Below are 26836 nucleotides of genomic sequence, written 5' to 3'. Positions count from 1 at the left end.
GAGCACCTTCCCGGTGGTGACCAGACCCGACTAACCATGTGCCGGTGCCACCCGTTTCCATTTCCGCCAATGACATTTCAAAGAATCCACACAAAGTGTGTCTGTGTTGGTGATCGTTTCTGTGAATTCTCACATTGGACGGCGCCAGGCATGTTGGAGACGTTGTTCTCTTCACGGATGACAACAACCTGATCAACTTCACGCAAAGCCGATGTGTCACCTCACCTCACCTCCCCCCCCCCTCTTTCTCTGACTTGACACCGCAGGTGACATTAAAAGGACGCTTAAAAGGAGTTCAAAGGTTTTCTTGTCTTCAGGGGAAACAAAACACGAGTTTGAGCACAAGTGACAAGCAAGTACGTTAAGGCCTTTTAGCGCCATCGTCTTCTTGTTCTCTGACAAAAGCATTCACGTGTCTTTTTTTTTTTTGGGGGGGGGGGCATCGATGCTGTTCTAATCACACATGAGACACAAGTAGCCACTTTTCACATCGGCTTTGTAAGAATCAGACGCGCAGCAGAACAGCTTTATTTAGTAAAAACTAGGGCTGTCAGTATTGCAGCGTGAAGCCTGGAGATGAATTTTAATTCATTAAAGCGTTTTTAAAAAATTAACTCAGTTAACTCACAGAGCGGCGACTAGAGGTACTTTCTGATTTACTTGCTTGATGCCTGTTAGAGAACTCTAATCATGCGCAGATTGCAGAGCAAATTTCAAATAGCATATTATTTGTACACCTTTGGCGTATCATTTCATCATCATCTCAAACCAATGGTTCTCGTGAGTAGAACTAAAGCTGCAGGCGAGAAGTTCTGACAATTGTTTGATTGAGTCCATTTTGATCGCTTTGCTTAACTGTTGTATTTGACAGAGTATTAAATTCAAAAAAAGAAAAAGAAAAATGTGATTAATCGCGATTAATTATGGAAAATTGTGCAATTAATTGGTTAAAATTTTTTAATCAATTGACAGCACTAATAAATACCTTTGCATATTGAAAAGTGTGACACATAATGTAGACGTGGTTTGCATGGATTTGTTACAGTTAGTATGCCAGGCCACTAGGTGGCAATATCACCAATTAATTATCCTGCCAGGCCTTAACTGAAATGTTATTTTTTAAAAGTTTTCACTGTAGAATTTGCTGTATGTAATGCTGCGTTTGAGGATGGTCGGAAGTCAGATTTATCCCAGTTGGCTTCTCCCAGTTCACACCTGAAAACATTTGAGGCAAAAGTAAACAACAAAAATGGCGGATAGCGATAAATTGCTTTTTATTTTGGTCCTCAAAATGACATTTTTACCTCCAGCAAACTTGCCTTCTCGCAATTTTGCTTCATTAATGTATTTATGTTATAAGGCGGTGTTCCCGTACACACTTCCTGGTTTGAAGTCAGAAAAGTCCGATTTCCCACTTTCCCCGAATGCAGCATAAGTCATGCGGACACGTTAGCGTCGAAGTAAACGTGTTACAAGAACCATTGTTGTTGTTTGCGTTGTGAAATGTCATTTTCGAATGTTTGTGTTTTCCGGCAGGCATTAGCGCTTCGAACCGTGTTCATGCGCGTGTAAACATTAGCATGCTGAAATAAATAAGTCAAACATACGTATGTAAATGAGACCGACACGGCTTTGAGAAGCGGCGCCATGATGTCGCCAATGAATCTCGCTGAAATATTCATGGCGTCCGTCACCGGCGCGCCCGAAGACGTCGGATCCATAAGAGCTTCCCGCAGCCACGGGAAGCAGTGCAAAAAACGACAAAGATTCATCCTCAGCCGCCATGAAATATTGATGGCGAGGCATTCAAGTAAAGTTACTTTTTGTGTTCTGATTTAATGAATGATTTGAGCGGCGGCGGCGGATGTCGGGTGTGCTGAAGCCTGCGCTAATGCCCATCCGGGGGTCTTGTGTGGTCATGTGTCACACTGCAGCAGGATCAAAGCCCGGGTGAGAGATCCCGGCATCGCGTAGAAGAACTTGCACGGGCCCGAAGGTCCATAGAACCCGGGGAGCGGCTCGCCCTATTCTCACGTTTGATCCCTTGCATACAAAGAGGACTTTTAAGTGAGAGCAAATCTGTTTTTAATCACGTTAGAGATTTGAAAAAAAAGAAAAAAGAAAAAGGGGCAAAGCGGCAGTGGAAAGAAATGGATCGTGGCAGCGCCGCGGCTCTCCCACTCTCCCTCTGGCGTTCTCTGAAACATTGATGAGCTCAACCGGAATCTGATCCCGCCCTGCAAAGCTTTCATAATCATCACACCGCAGGACAGGAAACTAGCTTTGGTCAAAACTTCACCTGGTTGCCCTGCAAGGCAATGTGGAGTCCGTCAAATTGCACCGGCAGGCTCTGACCACAAGCAATGGCGGAAATATTTACAGATTTAGTGACCACAAGACCAAATATTTAAAGGGAAATGAACCTAACATGGCCGCTTCAATCAAAACCTGGCTTGTTTAGATTTAGTTTTTTTTTTTTTACTAATTTGATGGTAAATTATACTGTGAGGGCTGAATTTTCCCAAGTTTGTTTGTTGTAGAGCAAGTCATCAATCGTCAACCACTATGCCCCGCCCACACCGAATGACAAAACTCAGTCCTTCAGAAACTGTTTACAATTTAGTAGGAATGCGCACAAATCGGTGATCGGTGAATCGAATTAGGATTTGAGTGGGCATTGAAAAGCCATAAGGGAATCACAATTTACTTACGACTTAATTTATTCTGACATTCCAACAAGAGCTGCAACTGTTGCCACACTGGGATAACTTAAAAACAAACAAACAAAATATTTCACCATTTTTAACCTATGTTTACATTCTGTGTTATGTGCGCTGTTTAGTTCCATGGAGGGATGTCTTCTTGATGAGAGCTAGCTAACTGCTACCTGGATAGCTAGCTAGCTAGCTAGCTAGATAGATAGATAGCTATAAATTCGAATTTATAGCTAATTTAAATGAGCAAGATTGACCCCGACAGTGAGTATCTATGTACCTATCTATCTAACAACCCCTGGTTCTACCTTAAAGTGAGAGATCCTGATCAAAGGACGCCATTTTAAAGTAAAAAGGAAAATTGGATTTGACTTCTACCATATTGTATACTAGACGGATAATACTAAAATATGAAAATGGTGAGATTTTGGCATTGCATGTGTGCAAGCATTGCAGCAAAATTGTCCCGATAAAAATGGTCTTGGTTTGTCCTTGAAGGGCTTTTATTTAAATCAGGCTGCTCTTTACGTGTTAAAAAATGCTGTATTCTTTCAAAAAAAAAAAAAGTCTGAGGAGAAAAAGTCTCCGATTAAATTCAAAGGGTTGCGGGCAGATGACCTGAAAAGGAAAGGCTTGAGTAGGCAGGAAGTGTCAGGAGACGCGTGTGGCAGGTGAAAAACGGGAATCGTCGCACTCGAGTGAACACTTAAACGGATAAAGGCAGTTTGGGTGTTGGGGTGGGGGGGAAAGAAAGAAACGGGACTAAAAGCCTGCCATCACTTGCAACAAGACATCGGTACCCCAAACATGGTGTGTCAGCATCTTTAAACAGCGGCTGACGGAATCGTCTTGACAGCCAGTTCACATGTAACATCTTCGATCGCTCCCCCTCGGGGAGATGCCGGCCGGTTTGAGCCGAGCCAGCCGCTAATTTCCAAGTGAAAATTGGCCTGTTTTGTGTCAAGAGTCATATTTTTAGTAAATTTTGAGTAAAGTCAGATTTTTTGAGAGAGGAGTCATAATCGTGAGAGAATAAAATAGCACTTTTTAATTTCACAACAGAAATTTAGAATCTTATGAGTAAAAATTTTTTTTTTGGGGGTTAAAATGTAATCTTTCATGAACACATATTTTCAGAAAATGAGAATTTTTTAAAGGATTGATTTAACATGATTGTTTTCTCTTTTAAGTATGCGTTTTGTTACAGCTGTGGCTGTTGTGAAAGTGCCGTAGAGTTAAGATAAAACAATAACAGGATATTTTTTTGTGGTGGGGGGGGGGAAGTTGGGTTAAAACATGTAGAATAAAAAAAAAAAAGTCAAAATCTAATTTAATTAAAGAATTCTACAAAAACAAGTCAGTTTTTTAAAAAAAAATTTTTAGGAAGAAGTTTTAAAGGGGAAGTCAACCTAAAACATTTCTTGACAGTGATATGTTGTATGTGACCTGACTAGTCTAAACATGACTAATATATATATATATAAAATATGTGTTATGAGGCAAAATCCAGCCGTTTTTATCCGTCTCAGGGGGCGGCCATTTTGCCACTTGCTGTCGACTGAAGATGACATCACAGTTGCTCAGGCAATGACCAATCACAGCTCACATGTTTTCTGACGCTGAGCTGTGATTGGTTGTTAACCGAGACCTGAGCAACAATGATGTCATCGTCAGTCGACAGCAAGTGGCAAAATGGCCGCCCCCTGAGATGGATCAAAACGGCTGGATTTTGCTGCTGAACTCATATTCCACTAACGCAATATTAACCACAATACTGAATTATTATTATTTTTTTTAAAGGGGAACATTTCTGAGAAATTTTCTAAGAAAGAAGTTGGAATCATAAAAATATTTTTTTTTTCCTTGAGGAAAAAAAAGTCACAGTCAGTGGGACCCAAGAAGTAATGACCAAAAATCAAACAGTTGACTACCCCAGAAAAAAGAAAAAGATTTTTTTGTATTGGCAGAAAGCATCATGGGATAAATTTGATTTTCTAGTGACCATCATTGTTCACTTCTTTTTAAGATGCATTGTGGGATACATTCAAGTCTCTATACAGGCAATAACCTATGCTACTGTATACTACCTACTGTATTCAAACAGTTGTACAAAATGTCAAATTGACTATATAGGGCACTATGCAGTGGATAAGGAGGGATTGAGGGACTCCAAACACAGCCATATTGATCGGCGCTTGTCAGGGATCCCGCAGCAGCTCGCTTGTCCAGCCGAAGCGAGCGTCTGTGTGTATTGATCGTCGACAAGTTTACAAGGAGAGTGACGGCCGAGACGGCGAGATCTCACACCGTGGAGCCCTCGCTTGATGGCGGACAGATGCTGCCGCGGTCGCTTGGGAGATTTCACCTCGCCGCGACATCAAGCGGCGGCACCGAGAGATGTTGAGAGATGCGGGAGAAGATTCTCTGCAGGGAGAGAAAACGCAGCCGGCCCCTCCCTGCAATTGTTTGCTGCAGGGGCAAAGCTTTTACAAAAAGGGGGCATAGGTCAGTCGCATCCCTGGTGAGACCACCAACTCCATTAGCTCTCAGGGCCACTGGGGGTGTCTCTGCGAAACCCACCACCCCCCCCATAGCTTAAAAAGATATTCCGGCAGCAAAAGACTGATGTCAAATCATCTCCGTTACACTCGGTTGGCCGTCTTTTTGTCACACACCGCGACAATAAACAAACAGTGCAGGCGAGTGCTAAAAACAAGAAAGGCCGATTATCTGCGCCAATATTAGGCCTTATTATATATTGACGAAAATCTGTATCGGCCTTTTAAAAAAATCTGAAGGCCGATAAAGAGTCAATCTAAAACCATTTTAATCTCAGGGAACTATTTATTTAAATTTTCAGTTTAACTTTATAAGAGATGCTACTGACCCTGGGTATGGAGGATGAATAAAAGTGAAAATAAAAACGGATATAGAAAATATAATTCAGAAATTTTATACAAATAAATATAAATGGAAATAAAAACAAAAAAAATACAAATAACCCTAAACAAATAGATAAAGGTAAATATAAAATAAATAAATAAATAAAACAAGATTAAAAATAAATAAATAAAATAAATGTCGAAATAAATACAAAAATAAATATATAAATAGAATTAAATATTGATCAATAAATAAAAATGCTGTTTGTTGATACAATACGTTTACGCTGAATATACTTCAGATGCGATATCATTCACGGCAACTACGATATGAAATGATTGACTCAAAATAATATAGTCAAATTACGATGTGATACGAATCACAGCATTTTTCAATCCAAGCCTTTTCAATAAGAATTTTTCGATACTAATCTCTTCCAGTTATGATACAATGCGAACCACTTCAATTACGATGCCATTACGTACTCCTTGCTTGAGATTTGACTCGCCAGAGCTTTGACGAGATTTTTAAGAAAGCAGCGGCGTATCTTAAGTGGATCCCCAAGAGAGACTCAACATGTTTTTGTTGTTGTCATTTTACTCGGCAAGCGGGCCGCTAGTGGTCTGCAGAGGCCTGCGAGGGAAGTGGACTGGATAAAGCGTTCACTTAAAACCGGGCTCTCGCTAAAAGGTCACCGAGGAAATGCGCTTGACGCGTTCTCGGACTCCCTTAGCGCTCCGCATAAGCAAAGCAAATCTTAAAAATAGACAGTGCATCAGAAAAAGGACTCGCTCGACTCAGTTTGGAGGAAATTGGTGGAAAGATTCAGGGTGGCAACTTCATCGCGCACATGAGACGTTTGGACGAGCTCTGACCTCGTGGAGTTGGCTTATTATTGGACTTGGCGGGATAAGTTTGTCTTTAAATGATCCCCCAGAACTGAGCAAGATAAAAATGTCTACTTCAAACCTAAATGGCAAACTTTACAAGCAGGGGCAAAAACTTTGCACTTTGGTGTCCTTCATAGGTCTAGTAGGTTCAAATTTGGTAGTAGATAGACAAAATCTCTAGTAGGGGAGTTTCTGAAGGACGACCTGGGCCGCGTCTAATCAAAATGGCAAACTTTTCAGACATGACTTCTTGAGATTTCTTCAAGGCCCACCAAAGTTACAGGGGAGATTCAGTGCCAAATGTCCTCTCTATTCATTCGTATAGTCAACAAAATTGAGTCAAGCCAATAAAAAAATAAATGGACATGTGATATCAGTGACCTGAGAAGAGGTCGGTGCTGCCGACACGCTGGAACCGTGCACCAATTATTTCACAAAGTCATGCACTGCCAGCCCTGTAAAAATACATCTTTGACGTGTAAAGCCGTCTATGGCAGCGAATGTGCAGTAAAAGAGCATTATTGACCAAAATAAGCCTAACCATATTGTAAAAAGGTGTCATAAAACCCTAAAAAGAAAAAGAAAAACATTAAATGCACTTTCTAATTAAATGTTTTTGTCTATCGGTTGAGATGATAAAGCCGTGTTTACAAAAGCAACGTGCAAGCAAAATAAGGACAAAGACAAACGAGTGATCCAGATTGTGGGTGTGTTTGAATTCTGCACCCTGACAGCTCTGTGAACACAGCAGCTCATCAGCTCCTAATTAAGATGTGGCAAGCTGCACTTTTATTTGCTTTCGTGCGGCTTTTGTGCCGCGCTTTCATCGCACTGTACGGAGACGAGCGGCCGGCAGATGCGTCTCAAATCCCATCGTTCAAACACGCATCACTGCGACCCATTCATGGCAAATCAGGACGCTGGTAAGCAGGAAGTCTGTGATTGTCCTTCTATTGTAGCAAAAATACAAACACACACACATGAGCACGCTATGAGAAGGATGAGCTGAGTCTTAGTGTCTTTTGTGTTGGGCGCAATATGCTGGAAAGTCATTTTTAATCCACACGCCTCTTTGTACGGCAGCTTGCTCATTGCATTAGTCTAAAATCAATCAATCTTGCTTCTGTCCTGTCCATTATGTGGACAAGAAAACACTGAGACAAACATTCCCAACACATTCAACAAACAGGAAGGAATAACCGGACTACATAAAACTGTCCTGTTCTACTCCATGATATGGACGCTAGAATTGAGACACACTCCATAATCACCCCTTGTCTGTCCCGTCCTATTCCATGTGGACAAAAATGTTGAGGACAGTCCTAAGACGTTTCCAAAAACAACACATTTAACAAATAGGAAGGAATAACCAGACTACTTAAAACAGTCCTGTTCTATTCCATAATATGGACACTAGTGACACACTCCATAATCACACCTTGTCTGTCCTGTCCTAATCCATATTAAATAATGTGGACAAAAATGTCCTAAGTTGTTTCTGAAAACAAAAATCCCCAACACATGTAAAAATATGAAGTAATAACCTGACTACTTAATTCTTCCGTATCCTGTCCTGTCCTGTGCTGTAATATGGGCAAACCGTTTGAGAGACAGTCCTGAACTGTTTCGAGACACAAATATTCCCCAAAAAAATTCAACAATTTTTTGGGACAAAAATTCACCAATAACCTGACTAAAAAAGAACAACCTGATTGCTTAATTATTGTCAATCATGTTCCTGTCCTGTTCCATAATAATGACAAAAGTATTGAGACAGTCCTTAATGTCTCCAATTGACACGTTTTCACTTCCTGTAGGTGCACATGTCTCAATAATTCTGCTCTTAAACGTTATTTGGCACAAGGCAAGTAAAATTCTTCCTCCGAGTGGAATGTGGCCCAATAAAGTTCCTGTTCTCCAGTAGCATGTCACCCCTGAGAGCGCAGTAATGGAGTTCTTTTTCAAAGTGCCTCCATTCTTAAAAAAGGACACCTTCCTTATTTTGTGTCACTTCTCGAATGGGTCCTCGGATCCTTCCAGACACTTGCAAGCATGTTGTGTGAGCACACCGAGTAATCCTCTTACGGCACAAAGGCAGATAAGAGGTTTACGTCAGGGTTCCTCTCAGACCGAATCGAGGCGTCGGTGGCCGTTTGTCCGGTGCGGGCGCGGTTCTGACAGTTGTGACAGCCGTGCCAGCTGCCGCCGTTCCGGAATAAAGACATGGTGGTAAAAGGATTGCCTGAGAGGACAGAGGCGACCGTGATGATGGATGAGGGGATGGTGAACGACCTCATCCAGCGATGGGTGAGTCCACAACCTTGTTCGAAATGTCTTGCTGAGTAAAAATTAGGACTACAAATCAACAAAAAAAAAATATCCTGACGGTTTCTTGATACTTTGTTGTGGTTCCAATCGTGAAGGCTACCAAATTTGAGGTTGACGACAATTTTAAGAGGGCCTTCGCAGCACATCCTAATGACTTTAAGGTGCCACTTGTCCTTTTGTAGAGAGACACTCCTGAGGATGAGCTGACAGCAGAGGACCAGCAGCACTTCAAGAACTTGGGATGTTCGTGTCTCGCTCAGGGAGACAGCGAGCGCTTCCTGACCTTCCTTCAAGATGACAAAAATCAGGTAACCAAAAACGACAACATCTACAAGTTGTTTGAGTTTCATCTTTTCATATTCACTTGACAAGACATTTCTTTGTGCTATTAGACATGATCGATCTGTTGTTGTGTCCCCAGAGGATGGTCAAGTCCATGGGCTGCATCCTCTTGGCTCTTCTCATGAAAGAAGCATTGAAGAATCAGAAGACTTTGGACCAAATCCAGGCGGCTATCACACATGTGGTCACGGTAGGTTCTAACTTGTGACAAGATGGACTTGCATCCTCCTCTTCATTCTGTCGTGTAGACCTGCAGGCCAGATGACGTCCTGCGGAACTTGCTGGACGTCATAGAAGACTTTGATCCGGATGCTATTTCCGACACCATGGTGATAGTGCTCCCGCATCTCGAGAGAGGTAGTTTTGATGCAGCTCACTGGCGCCCCCCGCTGTCCAAAGCAGTGATGTGCACTGCGGTCAAACAGGGCTGCTGAGGTCGGAGTTGGACGTGGGTCGGGCGTCCTGGCTGGGCTCGGCGCTGAGGGTCCTGCACAAGCAGTTGACTCGGCTGCCGGTTCCGTACACCGAACAGCAGGAGGAGGAGGACCGGTTGGGTCTGGGCCGCTGCTGCCAAGCCTTGAGCGCCTTCACGCAGACTTTCGCGAAGGAGGTGAGGAAGGACGGAGGAGGAAGACACCAGGAGATGAAGACGGAGCTGCTCAACTTGTACGTTCGACATTGAAGTTTTTGAGTGTAGAATTGTTTTTTCCTCCCAGAAGTTATTTTTTTTCATTTGGCAACACTGGAAAGGGGCAACAATGGAGTAGGCCACGCCCACTGAAACATAACTACTATTCGCTATCGTCCATGAACCAGAAAATCATCTGCTCACTCACAATAACACAACAGCCCAACTTTTGTTAATCCAAAAAACTAGCTAAAACACATCTAATTTATTTATTCATTATGTATTTATATTATATATAATATTGTATGTTATTATATATTCATTTATTCGAATTTATTTTGTGTATTAATTGTATTTATTAATTATTATTTGTATTTATGTATTTATTATTTTATTTATTAATTTAGGTCACACCAGAAATCATTTGTAAATGTCACAGTGATGCTACTGAAGTTTCAGTGTGAACGTTTTCCATCATGCAGCTGCATGCGGAGTCTCAGGGAACCTTTGCTGGAAGCTTTACTGACTCCAGGGAGAAGACCGACGCCCACGTGGTTGTTTGCGTCACACATCATGGTTAGACAATACATGGAAAATCTCCATTGATGGATTTTCTTTTCTCCATCAATACGCATTGTCATCGTGGCAGGACACTTTAGCCGCCATCCAAGAGTCGGCAGCGGACCTCCTGTTCTTCAGCACGGCGAAGAAAAACATCCAGATGGACAAAAGTCAGCTGGCCGAGTCCAAAGGCTGTTTGGCGTATCTCGTGTTTGTCAAGCTGCTGGGTGCGGAACGCTTCCCCGTCGTGTTCAGGTGAGACTTTGGATCCCGACACCATTCCCACGTTTCTTTGGAGTCAGACAGTCCTCCCTCAAAAGTTTCCAGTTTCAAAACGCTGCCGCTTGCCTCTTAACTGGAACAGGTCAGAGGGCGCACGTAACAACTATTATCGCCTCCGTCCACTGACTGCTTTTGCACATTAGAGTTTATTTTAAGATTCTGCTATTGTAGAAGTAAAAGTGAGTTGCGAGTTCAATTTCGCAAGCTGGTTAAGATGCGCCTCTGCTGTTGTTCCCAGTCCTGAATTTGTCCTCCGGAACAACGTGGAATACGTCCATCAGCTGCTCAGCAGGTACGCCATCAACTCCCAATGAACGATTCTTCGTCTTTTCGTATGATTAAAAAATACATTGCCTGTCCTTTTTCTTTGTCAGCAAAAAGGAGTCACACGTCCTCAAAGGACTGGTAAGGAATTAAAGTTGGTCATAAAAAAAAGTTGGATTTAACCGTTTAATTGTCTACCAGGCGCTTTTTAAAAAAAGCCTGGAGAATGTGGAGGACGACAGCCTGCCTGCGACTCTGCTGGAGGTGAAGAGCATCTATGACGTAAAGCAGGTGCGACATTTAGAGTAGAATTACATGATGGTTTGTTCTGCAGACTCTAAAAACAAAAGAAATTGCAGCATGGACAGTTTGGACCAATAGGTCATATCTGGACCGACACATTTACAGTTACAATGTCAAATGTTACAGAGTCTGCTGCAAGTTCTGACTGACTGTCCGATGCAACATCTGGTGAGTATCTTTGACATAATGACAGACCATCATCCGATAGTAACTATGAAATATCAATTAACAACTGTCAGGTAAATGCAATGTGCTTTTACAGAGAGAAAGCGGACTGAAGGTTCTACAGCTATTCATCAATAAATTAGACGCTGAAGCAAAGCACAAGCTCTTCAGGTAAGTTGTCGTCTCTAACGTTGCCCAGTATTGTTGGACACTTATTTATTTATTTATTTATTTATTTATTTATTTATTTATTTATTTATACATTAAAAAAAACAAAAAAAACAATAACAACAGATGCCTGCTAAAAACCAGCAAGCATCCAGGAGTGGAAGGTTACATTGTGAAGAACATCAGAAATCAAGTCGAGTTCTCCATGAAGGTGAGATTCACGACTCGTATGATATACAGAACAGCTGCTGTATTAAAAAAAAAAGAAAGAAAAAAAAGACAATTATTATCTTCTAGCCGGGCAACGCCACAAGCTGGTTCCTGGGGATAGAGTTCGTGTCGCTGTTGGGCTTGGTGTTAAGTTTGCCTCAGGGTGCAGAAACAAACGTGCTCCACAACATGGACAAGTAAGTCCGATTACATTACGATAAAAACAAAATGAGCTCGCTGAGTTATTGCATGAAGTTGACTTATTAGCCACCATGCTACCCGCACATGCCATGATGAGAAAAACTTGCATGTAAAATAAAAGTCAAGTCCACTTTGAAAGATTCCTGGAAATTGACAAAATGACCCTAAGATGGTGGATCGAAACAAAATGTGTAACTGGCTTCGGAGGCTGAATTTTGTGATTTATGGTAAAATATCAAAGCAAGCGATGGCGAAAATGTAGATTTCTACAAAAAAAAAGACTTTGTCTTTTGTGTGTCCATCCAGGATCATGGAAAGTCTTAACCTGCTGCGCTACCTTCTCATCCGGGACAAAGCTCTGAGGAACAATGTGGGTCACCTCTAATGTCCGTCCGTCCGTCCTCACTCTTCCACCTGCCTGATTTAGTCTATTTGATCTGCAGGCGGACGCGTGGGAAGGAGTGAGCAAGCTAAAGGACGAATACACCAAAATGCTGCGCGTTTGCATCAGCATGTCAAGATCTTATTACACCGTCGAGCTAAACGGGCTGAGAGATGAGCACAGGCTCAAAGCCAGAGGTAAAAGTACATACATGGAGAATAATTGACTAAAAAAACAACTGTTTGATGACTGTTATTATACATACACACACAAAAAATCGATTCTCATAAATGTTTTTTTCCCTCATAAAATTAGGTCAACTTTTTCTTGTTATGCTATGAATTTCAGAAGATTTTTTTTAAAAATAGAACATCTCAACTAAATCCTTTTATCTTTCAGTATATTTATTTGATTTATTTTCTTCATGTGAAATTGGGTTTTTAGTGTAATACTGGAACTTTATTCTTGTAACAATTGTTATTGTAAAAGTATGATTTTTTTTGTAGTTAAGAGTAGTCTAGTATTTTCTTCTTAAAATAAGAACTTTTTCTTGCAACGGCAAATATATTCTCATAACATAATTTTTTTTTACAACTTTTCTCTTGTGAAAGTAAAACAATAATGTTTAAATTTTTTCAGAAAAACGCAACTTTGTTTTTATTTATAATTACTGTACAAGAGTTTAGTAACATTTTTTTTCTTGTAAAGCATGTAATGTCAATATTTAATCACAACATTTGTTAACATTATGTAAAAACAACCTGCAAGTACAACTTTTTTCTCATATTAATTCATTGACTTTAACTTGCTTGCCGTTTATGCCCTCTAGCGGCCAGAGCGTCAAACTGCACCAGCACATCAATCCAAAATGAACCAGTCAAACACGAGAAGATTTCAAAAATGTCCCCGGAGGAGCGACACCAGGTTAAAACACACAAACGTATATTAAAACTCATATGACATTGTTTAACTTTGAACTGTACCTCAGGTTCTGCAGAGCGCTCTCGTGACCTTCGACCTTATGGAGAGCCTCATTGCGCGCACAGAGGAGATTGCGGCGGAAAAGAACGCCGCCGCTGCTTTATTTGTTTAAACAATAAAGTTTCAAATGTTTGACACTCACGCTGATTTCTTCAGGCGAGCTTTTTAAGCATGTCCCACACGGGGCTCCTCTCGACGATGTGAGTTTTGGCCAGAGCCATCCTGTGCCGGATGCGGTCCACGTGAGGCTTGCTCGTGGCCTGTAGAAAAAAAAGATACAGAATTTACTCACCTGTGCATTTTACTTGGATCCCATACGGTTAATCGTTGCTATTGCTGAGGATTGGATACCAAGACCTGATGCAAATAGTACAAATTTGCTTATAATGGACGTGAATGGAGCAGGAAGTTCACTGGAAACTATCGGTAATTTTCTGATCACTGGTGAGGTTGGAAGTATATAGTGTACCTGATGCAGGTGTAGTCCATTACCTATATTGAAACTTTAAATTCGGAATGCACCACTTTTATGTGCTTACCTTTAATGTTTAACTGTCAGCTAAATTTCGGGCAAAACTGCCTGCCGTTGCCACTGGGAACAAAATGTAACCTTACCTTTGCAATGGTCAGCATTCCTTTGAGAATGTCACTGTGGTTTCGCACAGGTAAAATTCGGAGATTACTGCCAAAGAATCTGAAAAAGCAGACAAAAAAAAAATCAAATATCTGAAGTGAGAATAATGGAATAATACACTTCATATATGTACAGTAGGCCTACGACGTATCAATGTTGTCCAACGACAAGGTCATAAGACTTGTTTTAAAGAACCAAATGCTTCTCCATAGCATACACAATTCCTGGCAGTTTATATCGTAATTGTGTGATTTGGACGTACTTTTGCTGGATGAGTGAGAGCATGTCCAGTTGTCTCTTGCCGTTAAAAGGAGCATACAGCAGCAGAAAACTATTGCGGTGCACCTGCACAAACTTTTGGATTTGCTCTATGAGACCCGGCTCGTCTTGGACATTTTCAGGCTCCACCAGTTTAAACGCAGTACCTACACATGCAAAGGCATGACTGCAATTAGCACGCAAGTCATTTTATATTTAACGCAATAAAATAACGCTACAGAAAAATATAGGAGATTTTTGTTAGGGTTCATAACGAGAGCAATTAAACATTGTTGTACCAGACAGAGGAAAAATGAAGGATCCACACTCCACACTGTCTGAGAGTCGGATTCTGTGTTGTTGAGCTCGGAGCATCCTGATGGTTTCATGGCTCTGAAAACAACAACAACAAAGAATTAGTCAAAGTAAAAAAGGATTGATATTTGATATGCGCCCTTGTTTTGACTCAAGGAGATATTGAATAGAATTGAATCTCCTAACTACATTTTTTTTTTTATAATGCTGCCTAAGTTTGAGTTATCATCAGAAAAACAACAACAAATTTCGGGGCTGCACTTAAAGAGGCCACAAAATATCACTCTACGGGCTGCAAATGGCCCCTGGACCACAGGTTTGAGACCCCTGACTGAGTCAAAACATGCAATAAATGTTTCACCTTCAAGAGGCTCAAGACTTACTACAGCCTCCGGGTGTGCGGAACAAAAGTTACTTAAATCTGGAAGAATGCACTCACTACACCAGATTTGACAGGGGCACTCTCATTTCAGGGTTTTTATTTCATGAAGGTGTTTAAGTGATACAATTATCTTGAGTGAGTATCTGTGCAGCCAAAAGTGCGCAAGAAGACAAGAGACAGGAGAATATGGCCCAAATTAACCTGGTTAGTTTCGAGTTTATTATGTTCAGTCGATATTCTAGCTAGCTAACAAGCAAGGTGATAGGCTAACATGGCGGCCTCCTCCTTGACGTCATCAACTGCGTCAAAATATCCATTTTACGTTCAGGTAGCAAGTGTTCTCACGCTGTACTTATTGAATTACAGATACTTAAATAAAATGATATACATAAGCGTATATCTTTTTTTCCTAAATGTGCGGGTTTATAGAACAAAGAAAAAAAAGATTTAAAATAAAAAGCCAAGTAAAGCACAGATACCAGAAAGTACAACAATGTTATTTGTTCTTCGTTACTTCTCACCCCTGCTTACCTGCAATGACGTGCTGATGATGATGGTTGTTGTCCACCGATTTTCCCCGTCAGCAGCCATAACCAAAAGAGATGTTAAGATAATTTTGAAAATGAATACCCACAACTTTACTACACTAGTGTTTTACTGTGACAACTGTCCGGCCACTTCTGGTTGCTGTCACCGACTTCCGTCCGTGAGACTTCGCGGTTGTTGATCTCTTCCTGTTACGCTTTTAATTGGTTAAGAATCGGAAGCCGCTATTGGCGTTTAAATTAGAAGTATTAGCATCACATCCCATTTCGGGGTTTAAATGACGAAAAGCTGATAGAACATGCCACAAATGTTACTTAAACGTTTATTATACTTTGCACGATACTTTCTCATGAAAAGTGTTTGTGTCTGTTGATTGTGTCGTTCCCCCCCAATATCATCGTGGTGCTTTTAATTTGTTAGGCAAGCACACCGGAAAACACTATCAGCACTTGCGGCTTTCACTGTTCCGTCAGCTTTGTTTTTGTATTTTTTTTTAAGTTGTTTTGTTTGTATTTTTATTTTTGCAATAAGCATTTTCTAGGGTTACGTCAACTGCCAACTGAAACGTTACAAACAGTAAGGAAACATCTTTATTTTTGTACTATATATAGTTTACTTCGGGGGTAGTCGCTTATAGATTACTTGAATACACCAGTTTTAACTTTGATCACCTGTCAAAAAAATGCTCTTTATTAGTACTTTGCGTGTGTGCCTTGACCGAATAAACCATTTCAACTCTACATCTACATAAACTGCACACATTTATTTTTGATAATATGACACAAAAAGCTGCAGCCAACAGTTGTTCCTTAAAATAATCCATTGCAACATAGAATGGGTAAGACGAGCGGGTGAACATCCAGTGATCAGTCAAATATTTTTTGTTCAGTCATTTTGTGCAGGTCAGTACCAAATGTCCTAAGGACCGGTGGCAGATCATTGAGGTACCAAAAAAAATAAAATAATTGATTTAAGACCAAGATATATGGTTTCCACCTGTGTGGCAGGTCAATGGTGTGTTTCCAGTTCCACGATGGTCCACTCCCCTTGCGGCGAGGCGGCGTCTTCCGGGGAGAAGCTGGTCACCGTAATACTGGTGGACGAGTCGTCCATGGGCGAGATGAGTTCCGCCCAGCGCTTGAAGCTCTCCCTCTCCGGAGACAGGAAGGCCCTGGCGTCCAGACAATCCCGCGACAAGGACAGCGTCTGCTTGATGAGGTACTGTGCTAGGTTGAGCTCCTCGGGCACCGGGTTGATCACGCCCAGATTGGACTCCTGGTCCGAGAGGAGCTGCCTGAGCAGGCTCCAGTCCCGCTCGGCAAACTCGCTGCGTTTGCTCTCAACGTTTCCTTGTCCTGTTCTGTCCTTGTCCGAGCGGCGCGCAAACGCGTCGCCCGCGTCCGTCTCGTAAATGGGGGAGAGGGTTTTGTTGGACGGCGTCCGCTCGCGTTTGTCGCCGCCTAGATCCAATCTGTCACAAGCAATGTCGCCTAAAAACAATTGACAATATTGCAAAATGACAAACTGTATCACAGCCCATGTATCGTTTTTTTTTTTTTTTTTTTGAACATTTCAAAATGAATATCGTTGTCTGGGTGCAGCAGGAGTCGAATAGGAAGCAGTAGCTTTAAAGCAGGGGTGTCCAAACCTTGTCCAACGTACAAGATATGCTAACCAATGAAATACATTTAAAGAAACAAAAAACAGCGTCATTATTTAAGTTTGATCAATTAACTCATTTGCTGCCATTGACGGCTATAGACGTCAAAGGTCCTTTTTTAATTGGGTTGGTAGTGAATGAATGAAACAAAGAAGAAAAAAAGGCATGGGGCGGGGGCACAAAATGGCCTCCAGGATGGATTTTGGACACCTTTACTTTAAGAGCTGCTTTTACAGCAAAAACAAATAAATCATTTTTTTTTTTTTTTACTCCGCATGCTCAAAACAAAGCAATAAGCCATGCATCGCACAGAACTCGTGTGTGCCACAAAATATAAAAGTACTAGTTTGCGTGGATGTTCTTCTCAGAGGCAAACTACGTTTTGGGGGGATTTGGGCAGAAGGGAAAGACAAAATGTACCATACAGTAGGAACGATGTGCCGGCATTAGCAAACAATAACATTGTTTCTGGTCTGTAGCATCGGGAGCAAGTCTACAGGGGACAACAGAATATAAATGATGACAAACATAAAGAAAATAGATGTAACAGAAAGCAGCAGCATGCAGTGCCAAAATAATAAATAACATCCAAAATCAAACAAGTTAGTGCAGAAAATAAAGCCCAATTTTTTTTTAAAAAATATAAAATATATATATTTTGAAAAATGTTACATCACGTATAGCATTTTAACAAACATCACAGTTGTTTATTTTATTGTATTAGGAAGAAATGACAATTATTTATTTACATTCGCACCCGTGGCTGTCAATCATCTCGACATCATTCATATGCTTTTCGTTAAATTGTGTTGATTTTTTAATATTTATGTGTGAAGTTACACTTGCTGATTTTTTTTTTTTTTTTAATGAAGTGTAAATACTGCATGTTGGTGGAAAATTGTGTACGTTTTAAGTTGGGCCAAATTCATTACATGAATGACTTAATAAGCCTTGGTGGAGGTTCCACCCGGTCTTTGCTTGTGATCTGAAACTTGCCTATGAACTAAAGGGACGTAACAGAACTGTCATTCGTCAGCTTTTCTGTTGTGTTTCGACATCAAAATAACCAAATATGCATTTGCGATATGTTAAAATGCTGTACGTGGCAAACTTAGAGCTGGAAGTTCGTTGTATGAAATAAATCACAAAAATAAAGCGTTTGTGTGTAAAAAGTGCTTTTTTTTCTCTTCTTCTTTTATTTTTTATTTTTAGAAAGGCCCCGCGCCCTCGGGGGTCTGACTAAGGATATCGATGTTGCAAATTCAAATGCATTCGTGATGAGAGCAGATCATGAAGATTGATTTGAATTTGAACCTGAATGTCTTAAGTGGTAATATCCTTCTTTCTACACAATGGATGGTACAGGTCAGGTCTAGGAGTCGGACGCAGAGAATGCTTTTGGGGGAGGAGCAAGGAAGAGTCCGGAGATCATACGTTACCTGCTGGAGACTGTGCAGCATGGAGGGGCGAGCCCCCCGGCATGTGTGGCTCATTTAAGTCTAGGTGTAAGTCGACCTTCTTGGTTCCGTTGGCATACGGGTGCCGCAGGTCCAGGTGACATGGTCGTTCCTGGGGCGGGGGGTCTCTGGTGGCGTCGGTGCCGTTCCCTTGCTTTTCCTTACTCGCCTCGGTGGGCTTTTCTTGCGGTTCTTCACTTTGCTCCTGGTGCGCCGTACCCGAATGTTCGCACGGATCGGGCGAGTGGTGGGGGGCGCAGTGGGACTGAGGAGTGACGGAGTCCGACTCGAAAACATCGCACGGAGTGGCTGCGTCGTCGGGGTCTTGAGGGGTCTGCGCGGCGCCTTCCTCCGAGCCCAGCTCCTCGCACTCGTCCACGGAGAGCAAAACGGACCGGCGGAAGTTGGATGCGGGCGGAAAGTCGGGCTGCTCGTTCTCCTGGTCCGCCGCGTCATCGTCGAACGCCAGGTTGACGATGCCTTGAAATGGCGGCGAAGGCTCGGTCGGACCCTGACTGGGGACCACCTCCACTTCAGACTTCTCCTCCTCCGTTTCCTCTTCGTCATCCTCCTCTTCCTCGGAAGTCTGATGCTCCGGGACGCTGGACGGCGTGTCGGCAGTCACCGAACGTTCCTCCCTTTGCACCCACGAGCGGGGACGCGGCCTCGCCACCTCCTCCTCGCTGGTGGTCTCCGCCTCCCGGCCGCGCAGCCGGACCTCCACCCTCAGCCCCGCGCCGGTCTCGTACATCTTGAGCTCCTCTGGCGTGCTGGTGTCGCTGCTGCTGCGTCCCAGGAAGTCGTGGCAGCGCATGGTGCCGCACTTGGACACTCCTCGCTCGTAGCAGTCATCGTCCTGCGAGCCCCCTGCGTCGTAGTCCTCCGAGCGCGGCTTGATGTCGTCCGAGGAGGTGGAGTGCGTACTACCCGTCTCGGACGCCGGGCTGACCTGCGGGTGGATGGCGCTCCACGAGTCGTCCAAGGGAGTGCCGGCGCTTCCGGGGGTGTTTATCGGGGTACTTGGAGACCGGACACCTGAGAGGCTTTCAGACTTTTTAACCACCGAAATGGATCTGACCGCTTGCGGAGTTCCGCAAGGCTCGTCTGCTCCGTTTGTGAACTGTTTCTCAGTCTTCTGAATGCCGGAAGTACAAGTTGAGTCCAGTTGCAGGTTGAGGGAATCTTGGTATTGACTCGCGCTTCCACTCTTCTCCTGTTCAGTTTTACAGTCTAAACTTTGACCATTTTCCTTTGCCCCGAGGCCTTCAGCACTTTGAATGTTTGTGCCAGATTTTGGTGTTGCTTTCTCAGATTCAGTGGTACTTTTAAGCTTTGGTGCCAACTTGTTTACGGGTGGCTTAGAAGGCAGCGTAGACACTTTGGTTGGTTTAGAAGAGGATTTCGCCGAGGCTCCGGTTAAGACCCTCTTGGCATTTTCCGCATGTGGTTTGGTCAGTGCAGAGGATCTCGAGCCGTCAAGATCTTTCCTAGGCAAAGTTGTCTTTTTCCCAACAGCTCCATGCTTGGCGACTAAACCAGAAAAAGAGAAGGCAGGTGTTAAAAGGACATTTACAGTCAAACAAGAGAAACGTTTGGAGAGCCAAAAATTCCAACCGTGGTGGTCGTGGACTCCTTTGCCTTTGGTGTCTGCTCTTGCTCTCGATGCTGCGGCCACAGGACCCTCCGCTGCTACAGGCTTTACTTTGACGCCTTCTCTCACCCTGGACCTGCTGGCAGGACTGCTGACAGTCAAAACCATGACAACGGGATTTTCCCCACAGTACTTTTTGGCAATTAGGCAAACTCACCTGCTGGTCTGCTTTGTCGAGTCCGATTTGGTCAGCACTGGTTTGTTTAGAGGCTTGGCCTGCTGTTTGGGTCTTGCTCCTAAAATATGGTCATAAACCATTAAAGGTTTACGGTTTTAGTTTGGGTGAAAGAGCTGAGGCTTATAATATCTAGTATTTGTTAAACCTAAACAAACTGAAGGTTGACCAGTGCCCCCGGATGGATTCTGTTCAGCCTCGGAGGTTCCACTTTGCGTGTTTTAAGTGCTTAAGTACAGAAGGCCTTGAATAATGTTATCGGTGATGACATCAGGATTAAGCGGACTTTCTAAAACCACAAACGCTTACAAAGTGCTCAGTCAAACAAACGAACACCCCCCCCCACACACACACACACACACACACACACACACCGACTCCCACTCATCCCCCTCGAGTCCCTGCAGCCTGGTAGCAGCTGTGCACGGTTTAGACGTCTGCGGTTGAGCAGCTGCTGGCACACTGATAGCAGCCCGCATGCTTTATCTCTTCTTGTCTACACGTTGTTGTGACATGACTTACCTTTTACAGTCTTTCAGCAAAGGTTGGTGACTAAAATCAGACGCAAGTCGCCAATTTTAGGGTTTTGGTTGTCTTAAACCTATGAAAGACTCGACTTGATTGCCTTGACTTAACTTGACCTGCTTGATTTTTGTCCTATTAACTTGCGTCTTGCTTGAAACCTGAAGGGACTTAATTAGTGCTCAGTGTTTCCCACAGATTTTTTGGGTGTTCCTGCTACTCGCGTCTCCACATGATCCACAAGTGAGTGACTACGAGCTAATGTTACATGCGGTATATCTGGTCGCGACACGTTTGTTTTTTGATATATCTTTCTTAAATTTTCTTGAAATCTACTTGGGTGGCCCGCCCAAGTATTAACATGGTGTGGGAAACACTGTGCTGTCACATAATCGAATAATCACCCCCACCGCCTGAATTTATTATTATTATTATTATTATTATTATTATTAATTTATTATTGTTTGTTTTTGGTTAGGTAAGGTTGGACATAAGTTGAATTGAGTGGATATAAGTGCATAATTTATTATCTTCTAAACAAGTGTATTATTAAACAGAATGAACCTATGCGGTTAGCAATCGCGATTAGCATTAGCGCGCTAGCGATGACCACTTAAGGTAATCATTGAACAAACACTAACTACCATTTTCTTCACACATCCATTACTAAATCTACATTACACATGTAATGTCTTAAAAGTCACTTACAGATGATGCGTCAACATTATTCCATGAGTAAAGAAGGGTAGAAATAGCTGTTAGCTACATGAGGTCAATCACTTCCTGTTCCTGTCTTCTTCTGGGCACGTTTAGTGCATGACTGCCCTCTACTGGTTAGTGGTTAAGTGACGAACACCTAAAAACGAGTGGCAGGATATATTTTGGAATAATTACAGCCCAAGTGCATTTTTTTCCCCCTCACTTTTTCACAAGTTCAGAACTTCCTTTCCTGTGGTTTGGGGAAGCTTAATGTGCTGCTGTATTGTCATTATTGTCAGTGATTGTGTTTAAGCAGGCAAATAATAACATAAACAATTTGGCCATTAGAAAGAATAAATAAAGACCAGATCACAGCCGCCATTTTGCCAATCCCCAAAAAAACAAAAAAACTTTGTGTATAAAACAGGAAGATCGAGGCAGAAAATTTTAATCGACCCATTTTTAAAGTCACTTATCCGACTTGGTTGACTTTTTTTTCCCAGCCTTAGACTTCCTAATAAGTTGCCTCCGTCATTCTGTCATAATGATGTCGAGATAACAAACAAGCACCTGGAATGGAGGTAGTGCCATTTCGAGGGCTCCCGCCACTGCCGCTGTTTTCTGGCGAGACACCTCCGGATGAGGACAAGGCGGCTTGTTGCGCAGAACCCCTTGGAGTTCTTGACGTGCAACTCGGAGGAGAGATCTTAGGTCTGGTCCCAGGATTGGCCTTCTTCTCTGTCTCTTTCACCACGCGGGAGCGAGCCGGACCGGCAACATCCCGTCTGGCCCCCACCGCTCCGGCAGTGCCGTTCACAACCGGCGTCCCGGTTAAAGTCGTTTTGGGCTTTGCCGCCGCGCTCCGCTCTCCGGGCTTCTTGGCGGTCTTCACCTTGGAGGTTTGCCCATCTCCTGATTTGTGAGCGGTCGCCAGAGCGTCCGACTTCATGGCGGGAAGCGGAATCTGCGCAATCAGGACACTCTTGAACTCAGCAGATGGCGAGCATCTTAGAAACGCCTTCTGCAGACCAAGACACAAAAATTACAGACGTATGTGAGGAAGCATGTTTGAAGTGTTTGGACCGCATAAAAATTGGGATTTTTTTTATTGAAAACTTTCACATCCGTCACAAAAAAAGATGACAAATAATTTCATATGCATACCAGTAGATGGCGAAACAAAAAAACAAAAGAAAAAACACTAAAGCCCCTTTAACACTGCCTGCCAAAGCAGACTTTTGTTGTAGTAATGAAGTGGCCGGTGAATGTTTCTAATGCTCACAAAGGATCAATAAAAAGCTTTGAGGAGCTCTCAATCGTCCCTGATCCGCATGAACGGGCCTTAGCAGCACATCTGCTGCTCTTTTCACGCTGAAGCTGGCTTTGCCATTTGTGTCACATGGCAAACCTCTGCAATTAAGGGCTGAAATGACGCACACTTTACGGGAGTCAGTAATGCTATCGGCCTGCTTGGCAAAAGGCAAGAGACTGACCAGTGAGTCAAGTTTATTGTTTGCATTGATGCTAATGCGCTACAAGCAGACTCTTATATTTCTATTATGCTGAATTTAAATTCATCTTTTTCTGGATGGGTGAGCTAGCTGGACCACTGACTGCCAGACTACCAGAGGCAATAGTGGAACAATGATGTCATTGCCTCCGATTGGCTGGCAACCAGTTCAGGGTGTATCCCGCCTACTGCCCGAAGCCAGCTGGGATAGGCTCCAGCACCCCCTGCGACCCTTGTTAGGACAAGCGGTTAAAAAATGGATGGATGATGTCATTGCGTTGCTGCATTTGAGATGGCGTGGAAATCGGAAACTCTGAGCACACGGCCCGCCTCAAAACGTTTCAGTCAAGCGGAAAAACATGGCTGGCGACTGGTGTAGGACAATGAATGTTGTGGAGAGTGGCGTATAAAACAACAAAAATAATCTGTTGTGAAGAAAGAAGCAAGCCACAAGATGTCAGAGTGGACTTGGGGGTAAATGGACAATTTTGAAGAAATGAAACAAATTGTCAAACAAAACAACTTTTGTGGAACAAATAAGTTCCACAGCTACCCGGAACATAAACATGGATGCACACAACATTGTGGAGTGATCACATGACTGGAGGAAAAAAACGACTTATGAATATGACTACTTTTGGAGAATGACTGGGTGGACCCACTAAGTTATATAGCTAGCTGGGACATAAATATTGATGCACACCACATTGTGGAATTTGTGGAAACGTGCCAGAATCTACTGGGGAAAAAATACTGTTTTTAAGAAGTGAAGCAAAACGGCAATAAACGAGGTAGAATGGCCAGAACTAAGTAGCTTAACTCCCCAGATCATAAACATGGATGCACACAACATTGTGGAGTGACCACATTTCAGAGGCTACTAGGGGGGGAAAAGGAGCTACTTTAGAGAAATGTAGCGTAAAGGCCAGAAACAAGGTAGAGTGGGCAAAACTAAGAAGTCCCATAACTTCTTGGAAAATTAAATATTTGTAGGCACAACATTGTGGTACCACCACCTAAAAAAAGGACTATTTGGAGAAATTACGCAAAACAGCAAGAAACGAGGTAGATTGGTCAGAACTAATTAGTAGAGTAACTTGCCAGATGATAAACATGGATGCAGACAACATTGTAGAGTGATCACATGTTAGTCTACTGGAGAAAAAGGACTGTATATGGATAATCTAGCAAAATGGCAAAAACAAAGTTGATTGAGTGTAACAAAATTATCATATAGGATCTTGGAATATTAATTAGAAGGCACGCAATGTTGTGGGTTGAAGACAAGTCAGAAAAAGGGACTATGTTGGAGAAAGATACAAAACGGCAACAAACAAGACAGACTGGACAAAACCAATAAATCACTAAGAATCCTGGGACCGAAACATGGATGCACACAACATTGTGGAGTGGCCACATGTCAGTCTACTGGAGAAAAAGGACTAGATATGGATAATCTAGTAAAACGGCAAAAACAAAGTAGATTGAGTGGAACTAAATTGTCATATAGCATCCTGGAATATTAATTAGAGGCACACAATGTTATGGAGTGACCACAAGTCAGAAAAAGGGACTATGTTGGAGACAGAAACAAAACGGCAACAAACAAGGCAGACTGGACAAAACCAATAAATCACTATCCTGGAACCGATACATGGATGAACACAACATTGTGGAGCGGCCACGCAATGCACTACACTTGAATTGCACTTAATGTAAGTATTAACAAGTACCAGTGAGATGCTGACGACAGTCTTCTGGTCCAAAGCATCTGGAGGCAGACAACAGCAGGAGCATCGTTAGTAAACTAGCTTTCCGTAGTCTGCATGCGCACACACACTCCATTGAGCAGAGAAAACAAACCTTCCGTCAATGAATTGATCGGCACGCTGCATCCGAGCAGCAGTCATGCAATTTCAGCAAGTAATATGATACAGTAACAGGTAATCACACCACATTGTGCTGTAGTCGACCTGTTTTCCACACGCTAAGATCCATGATGAATTATTCAGGCAGCTACTTCGGTGTCGCCTTATCATCCACAGACCAGCGTGTGGATCATGTGCACCATTTCAGTCCCCCCCCCACCCCCACCCCCAAACACACATACAGGCAAATTTGTCCTCATGCAGCAAATAATAACGAGCATAAAATGTCAAAGCTAAACTACGTCATATCATCCCCGCAGCACACGCTTCTCACCTGAAGAAGCTCCAGAGGAGGCGCAGTACAGCAGCGTGGAATGCGTCTGGCGGGGTGGCAAGAGGTGGGGGGGGGGGGGAATGGGGAGGGGTGTGGTAAGAATGGAAAAAATGGTGCTGTGCTGTGCCAGCCAATCAGCAGCTGCTTGGAAGGACCTTTCATCGCCATAGCAACACACAACCCCGCCCTCCTCAGACTCACTCTCTGGTGCGGAAGATGCATCACTGAGTGTGTGTTGTATCAGATTAGCCGAGACCGCCACGGGCTTAATCCGGCGAGGGCAGGGTTTACTCACCTCCCAAGATTAGCGGGCCATTACCTCCGCCAAGGACGTAATGATTCTATTGCTTTGTTTGTTTGTGTAAACTGCGGTTTTATTTTGTCACCCCCAGATGACGTTTACTGTGAAAGGGGGTGTCAGGCGATTAAAATTTTGACTTTACTCACGATTAATTGCAAATTTACAATAAAATATTACTTTCTAAATTTGTCATATTCTTAATATAAAATGAAAAAAGTTAAACTAATAATAAATATTGCTGCATCTTTTAGTCATTGATAAAATTCATGTAATAATAATTCATAACATTGAGTTAAAATTAAAAAGATGTACTGTAAAAAAACAAGTGTGATATTTGTGTTGAGGTCGTTTTTCTGCCACTAGATGGCATTTGTAAGGCATTTTTCTTTTCATATTAAGAGCCAACTCATCTTTAACATGAAGTAATTTGTGAAATTCTGCACATTTTTTAAATTGTAAAATACAACTTGACCCCAATCTCCACAAATATATGCTATATTATTAAATGTATAATTCACACAATTTTGACCTCTGCTGCATTGTGTTGGATATTATTAACATTTTTAATACTTCATTTCATATATTAACCATTGTTATACATTATTAACATCTTAATTCTTTATATTAACCATGTTGAAAGGTTTTATAGACGTGTAAAGCAAGTAGTGTTGAACTCAGTATAATTTGACCTTAAACTGGGACATATTATTTGGTCTAGAAGTTCCTTCTCTGTGGGAAAACACATTTGGTCCTTGAGAACAGAATCTGTTTCGAACACGCACCCCTGACTCTGTTTTCGCCATCGCTCATGGAAAAGTACCCAGAGAGTATGTTTTGTCTACAAATGAAAGAGAGGCGGTCGGTTCTAACTATAAGAAGCCATTTTATACGCGGAAGAGACACATTCGGCGCTCTGAATTCCACCTGTTACGTGATGAATTGGAGTCTGTTACGATGTCCAGAGATCTCTGTTAGATTAAAATCATTTTTGCAAAGGTGTTTTTTCTTACATTGAATCTGTCTTCAAGTTTTGGAACACGCAAAGAGGACAAATATTTTATTCCCCTTTCAATTGCGATTGGAATTACCCCAGTAAGGCTTTCTGAGTAAGAGGCGGTAATTAATTAGTGGTGTTAAAGGAACTTTAAATTAACTCACACTAATTTTGACAGCCCGACATTAAACGCCTAAATGTTGAACTAAAAACCATATGTGATGAAAG

General features: G+C 42.5%; 3 protein-coding genes across 7 annotated transcripts; 1 reads left to right on the top strand and 2 right to left on the bottom strand.

Moving 5' to 3' along the window:
• Nucleotides 1-1094: 1094 nt before the first annotated feature.
• c13h1orf146 (chromosome 13 C1orf146 homolog) lies at nt 1095-15593 on the bottom strand. Of its 5 annotated transcripts, none has more exons than XM_077584445.1 (6): nt 15423-15593; nt 14494-14587; nt 14199-14361; nt 13918-13996; nt 13445-13562; nt 1095-1215 (listed from the first exon to the last, which is right to left on the bottom strand). In XM_077584445.1, exons 1-5 carry the CDS (start codon nt 15480-15482, stop codon nt 13455-13457), a joined length of 504 nt encoding a protein of 167 aa, XP_077440571.1. In that variant the 5' UTR covers nt 15483-15593; the 3' UTR covers nt 1095-1215; nt 13445-13454. The 5 variants fall into 5 exon arrangements, with proteins under 5 accessions (XP_077440571.1, XP_077440572.1, XP_077440574.1 ...); XM_077584446.1 differs by lacking the exon at nt 1095-1215 and adding an exon at nt 4797-5197; XM_077584448.1 differs by lacking the exon at nt 1095-1215 and adding an exon at nt 7357-7437.
• On the top strand, nt 8604-13439 carry LOC144062757 (glomulin-like). Its single transcript, XM_077584443.1, has 18 exons — nt 8604-8794; nt 8998-9123; nt 9237-9347; nt 9406-9514; nt 9583-9823; nt 10268-10361; nt 10435-10601; nt 10867-10920; nt 11003-11033; nt 11094-11183; nt 11322-11363; nt 11458-11531; nt 11655-11739; nt 11826-11935; nt 12246-12309; nt 12383-12518; nt 13151-13245; nt 13310-13439. The coding sequence occupies exons 1-18, from the start codon at nt 8711-8713 to the stop codon at nt 13412-13414; spliced, it is 1818 nt and encodes a 605-aa protein (XP_077440569.1). The 5' UTR covers nt 8604-8710; the 3' UTR covers nt 13415-13439.
• A 588-nt stretch (nt 15594-16181) lies between the features above and the next one.
• On the bottom strand, nt 16182-25372 carry btbd8 (BTB domain containing 8). Its single transcript, XM_077584442.1, has 7 exons — nt 25314-25372; nt 24845-24882; nt 22172-22622; nt 20363-20441; nt 20169-20293; nt 18537-20084; nt 16182-16927 (listed from the first exon to the last, which is right to left on the bottom strand). Exons 3-7 carry the CDS (start codon nt 22548-22550, stop codon nt 16446-16448), a joined length of 2613 nt encoding a protein of 870 aa, XP_077440568.1. The 5' UTR covers nt 22551-22622; nt 24845-24882; nt 25314-25372; the 3' UTR covers nt 16182-16445.
• Between the last annotated feature and the right edge of the window lie 1464 nt (nt 25373-26836).

Source organism: Vanacampus margaritifer, chromosome 13 (assembly GCF_051991255.1).
Source record: "Vanacampus margaritifer isolate UIUO_Vmar chromosome 13, RoL_Vmar_1.0, whole genome shotgun sequence".
NCBI lineage: Eukaryota > Metazoa > Chordata > Actinopteri > Syngnathiformes > Syngnathidae > Vanacampus > Vanacampus margaritifer.
Note: the sequence above shows the minus strand (reverse complement) of the source record. Positions and strands in the feature narration are given on the sequence as shown.

Bases quoted from the DNA above. Each gene is read 5' to 3' on its own strand.
- LOC144062757 (XM_077584443.1), top strand. From the start codon at position 8,711: ATGGTGGTAAAAGGATTGCCTGAGAGGACAGAGGCGACCGTGATGATG. The intron at 9,348-9,405 runs GTAGGTTCTAAC...TCTGTCGTGTAG, and splicing joins CTATCACACATGTGGTCACG to ACCTGCAGGCCAGATGACGT. The intron at 11,364-11,457 runs GTGAGTATCTTT...GTGCTTTTACAG, and splicing joins ACTGTCCGATGCAACATCTG to AGAGAAAGCGGACTGAAGGT.
- btbd8 (XM_077584442.1), bottom strand. From the start codon at position 22,550: ATGAAGTCGGACGCTCTGGCGACCGCTCACAAATCAGGAGATGGGCAA. The intron at 20,442-22,171 runs GTGCTTGTTTGT...ACCATATTTTAG, and splicing joins TGGCACTACCTCCATTCCAG to GAGCAAGACCCAAACAGCAG. The intron at 16,928-18,536 runs GTAACGTATGAT...AATTGTTTTTAG, and splicing joins TGCTGCACAGTCTCCAGCAG to GCGACATTGCTTGTGACAGA.
- c13h1orf146 (XM_077584445.1), bottom strand. From the start codon at position 15,482: ATGGCTGCTGACGGGGAAAATCGGTGGACAACAACCATCATCATCAGC. The intron at 13,997-14,198 runs GTACGTCCAAAT...CTGCTTTTTCAG, and splicing joins CTCTCACTCATCCAGCAAAA to ATTCTTTGGCAGTAATCTCC. The intron at 13,563-13,917 runs GTAAGGTTACAT...TTTTTTCTACAG, and splicing joins GAATGCTGACCATTGCAAAG to GCCACGAGCAAGCCTCACGT.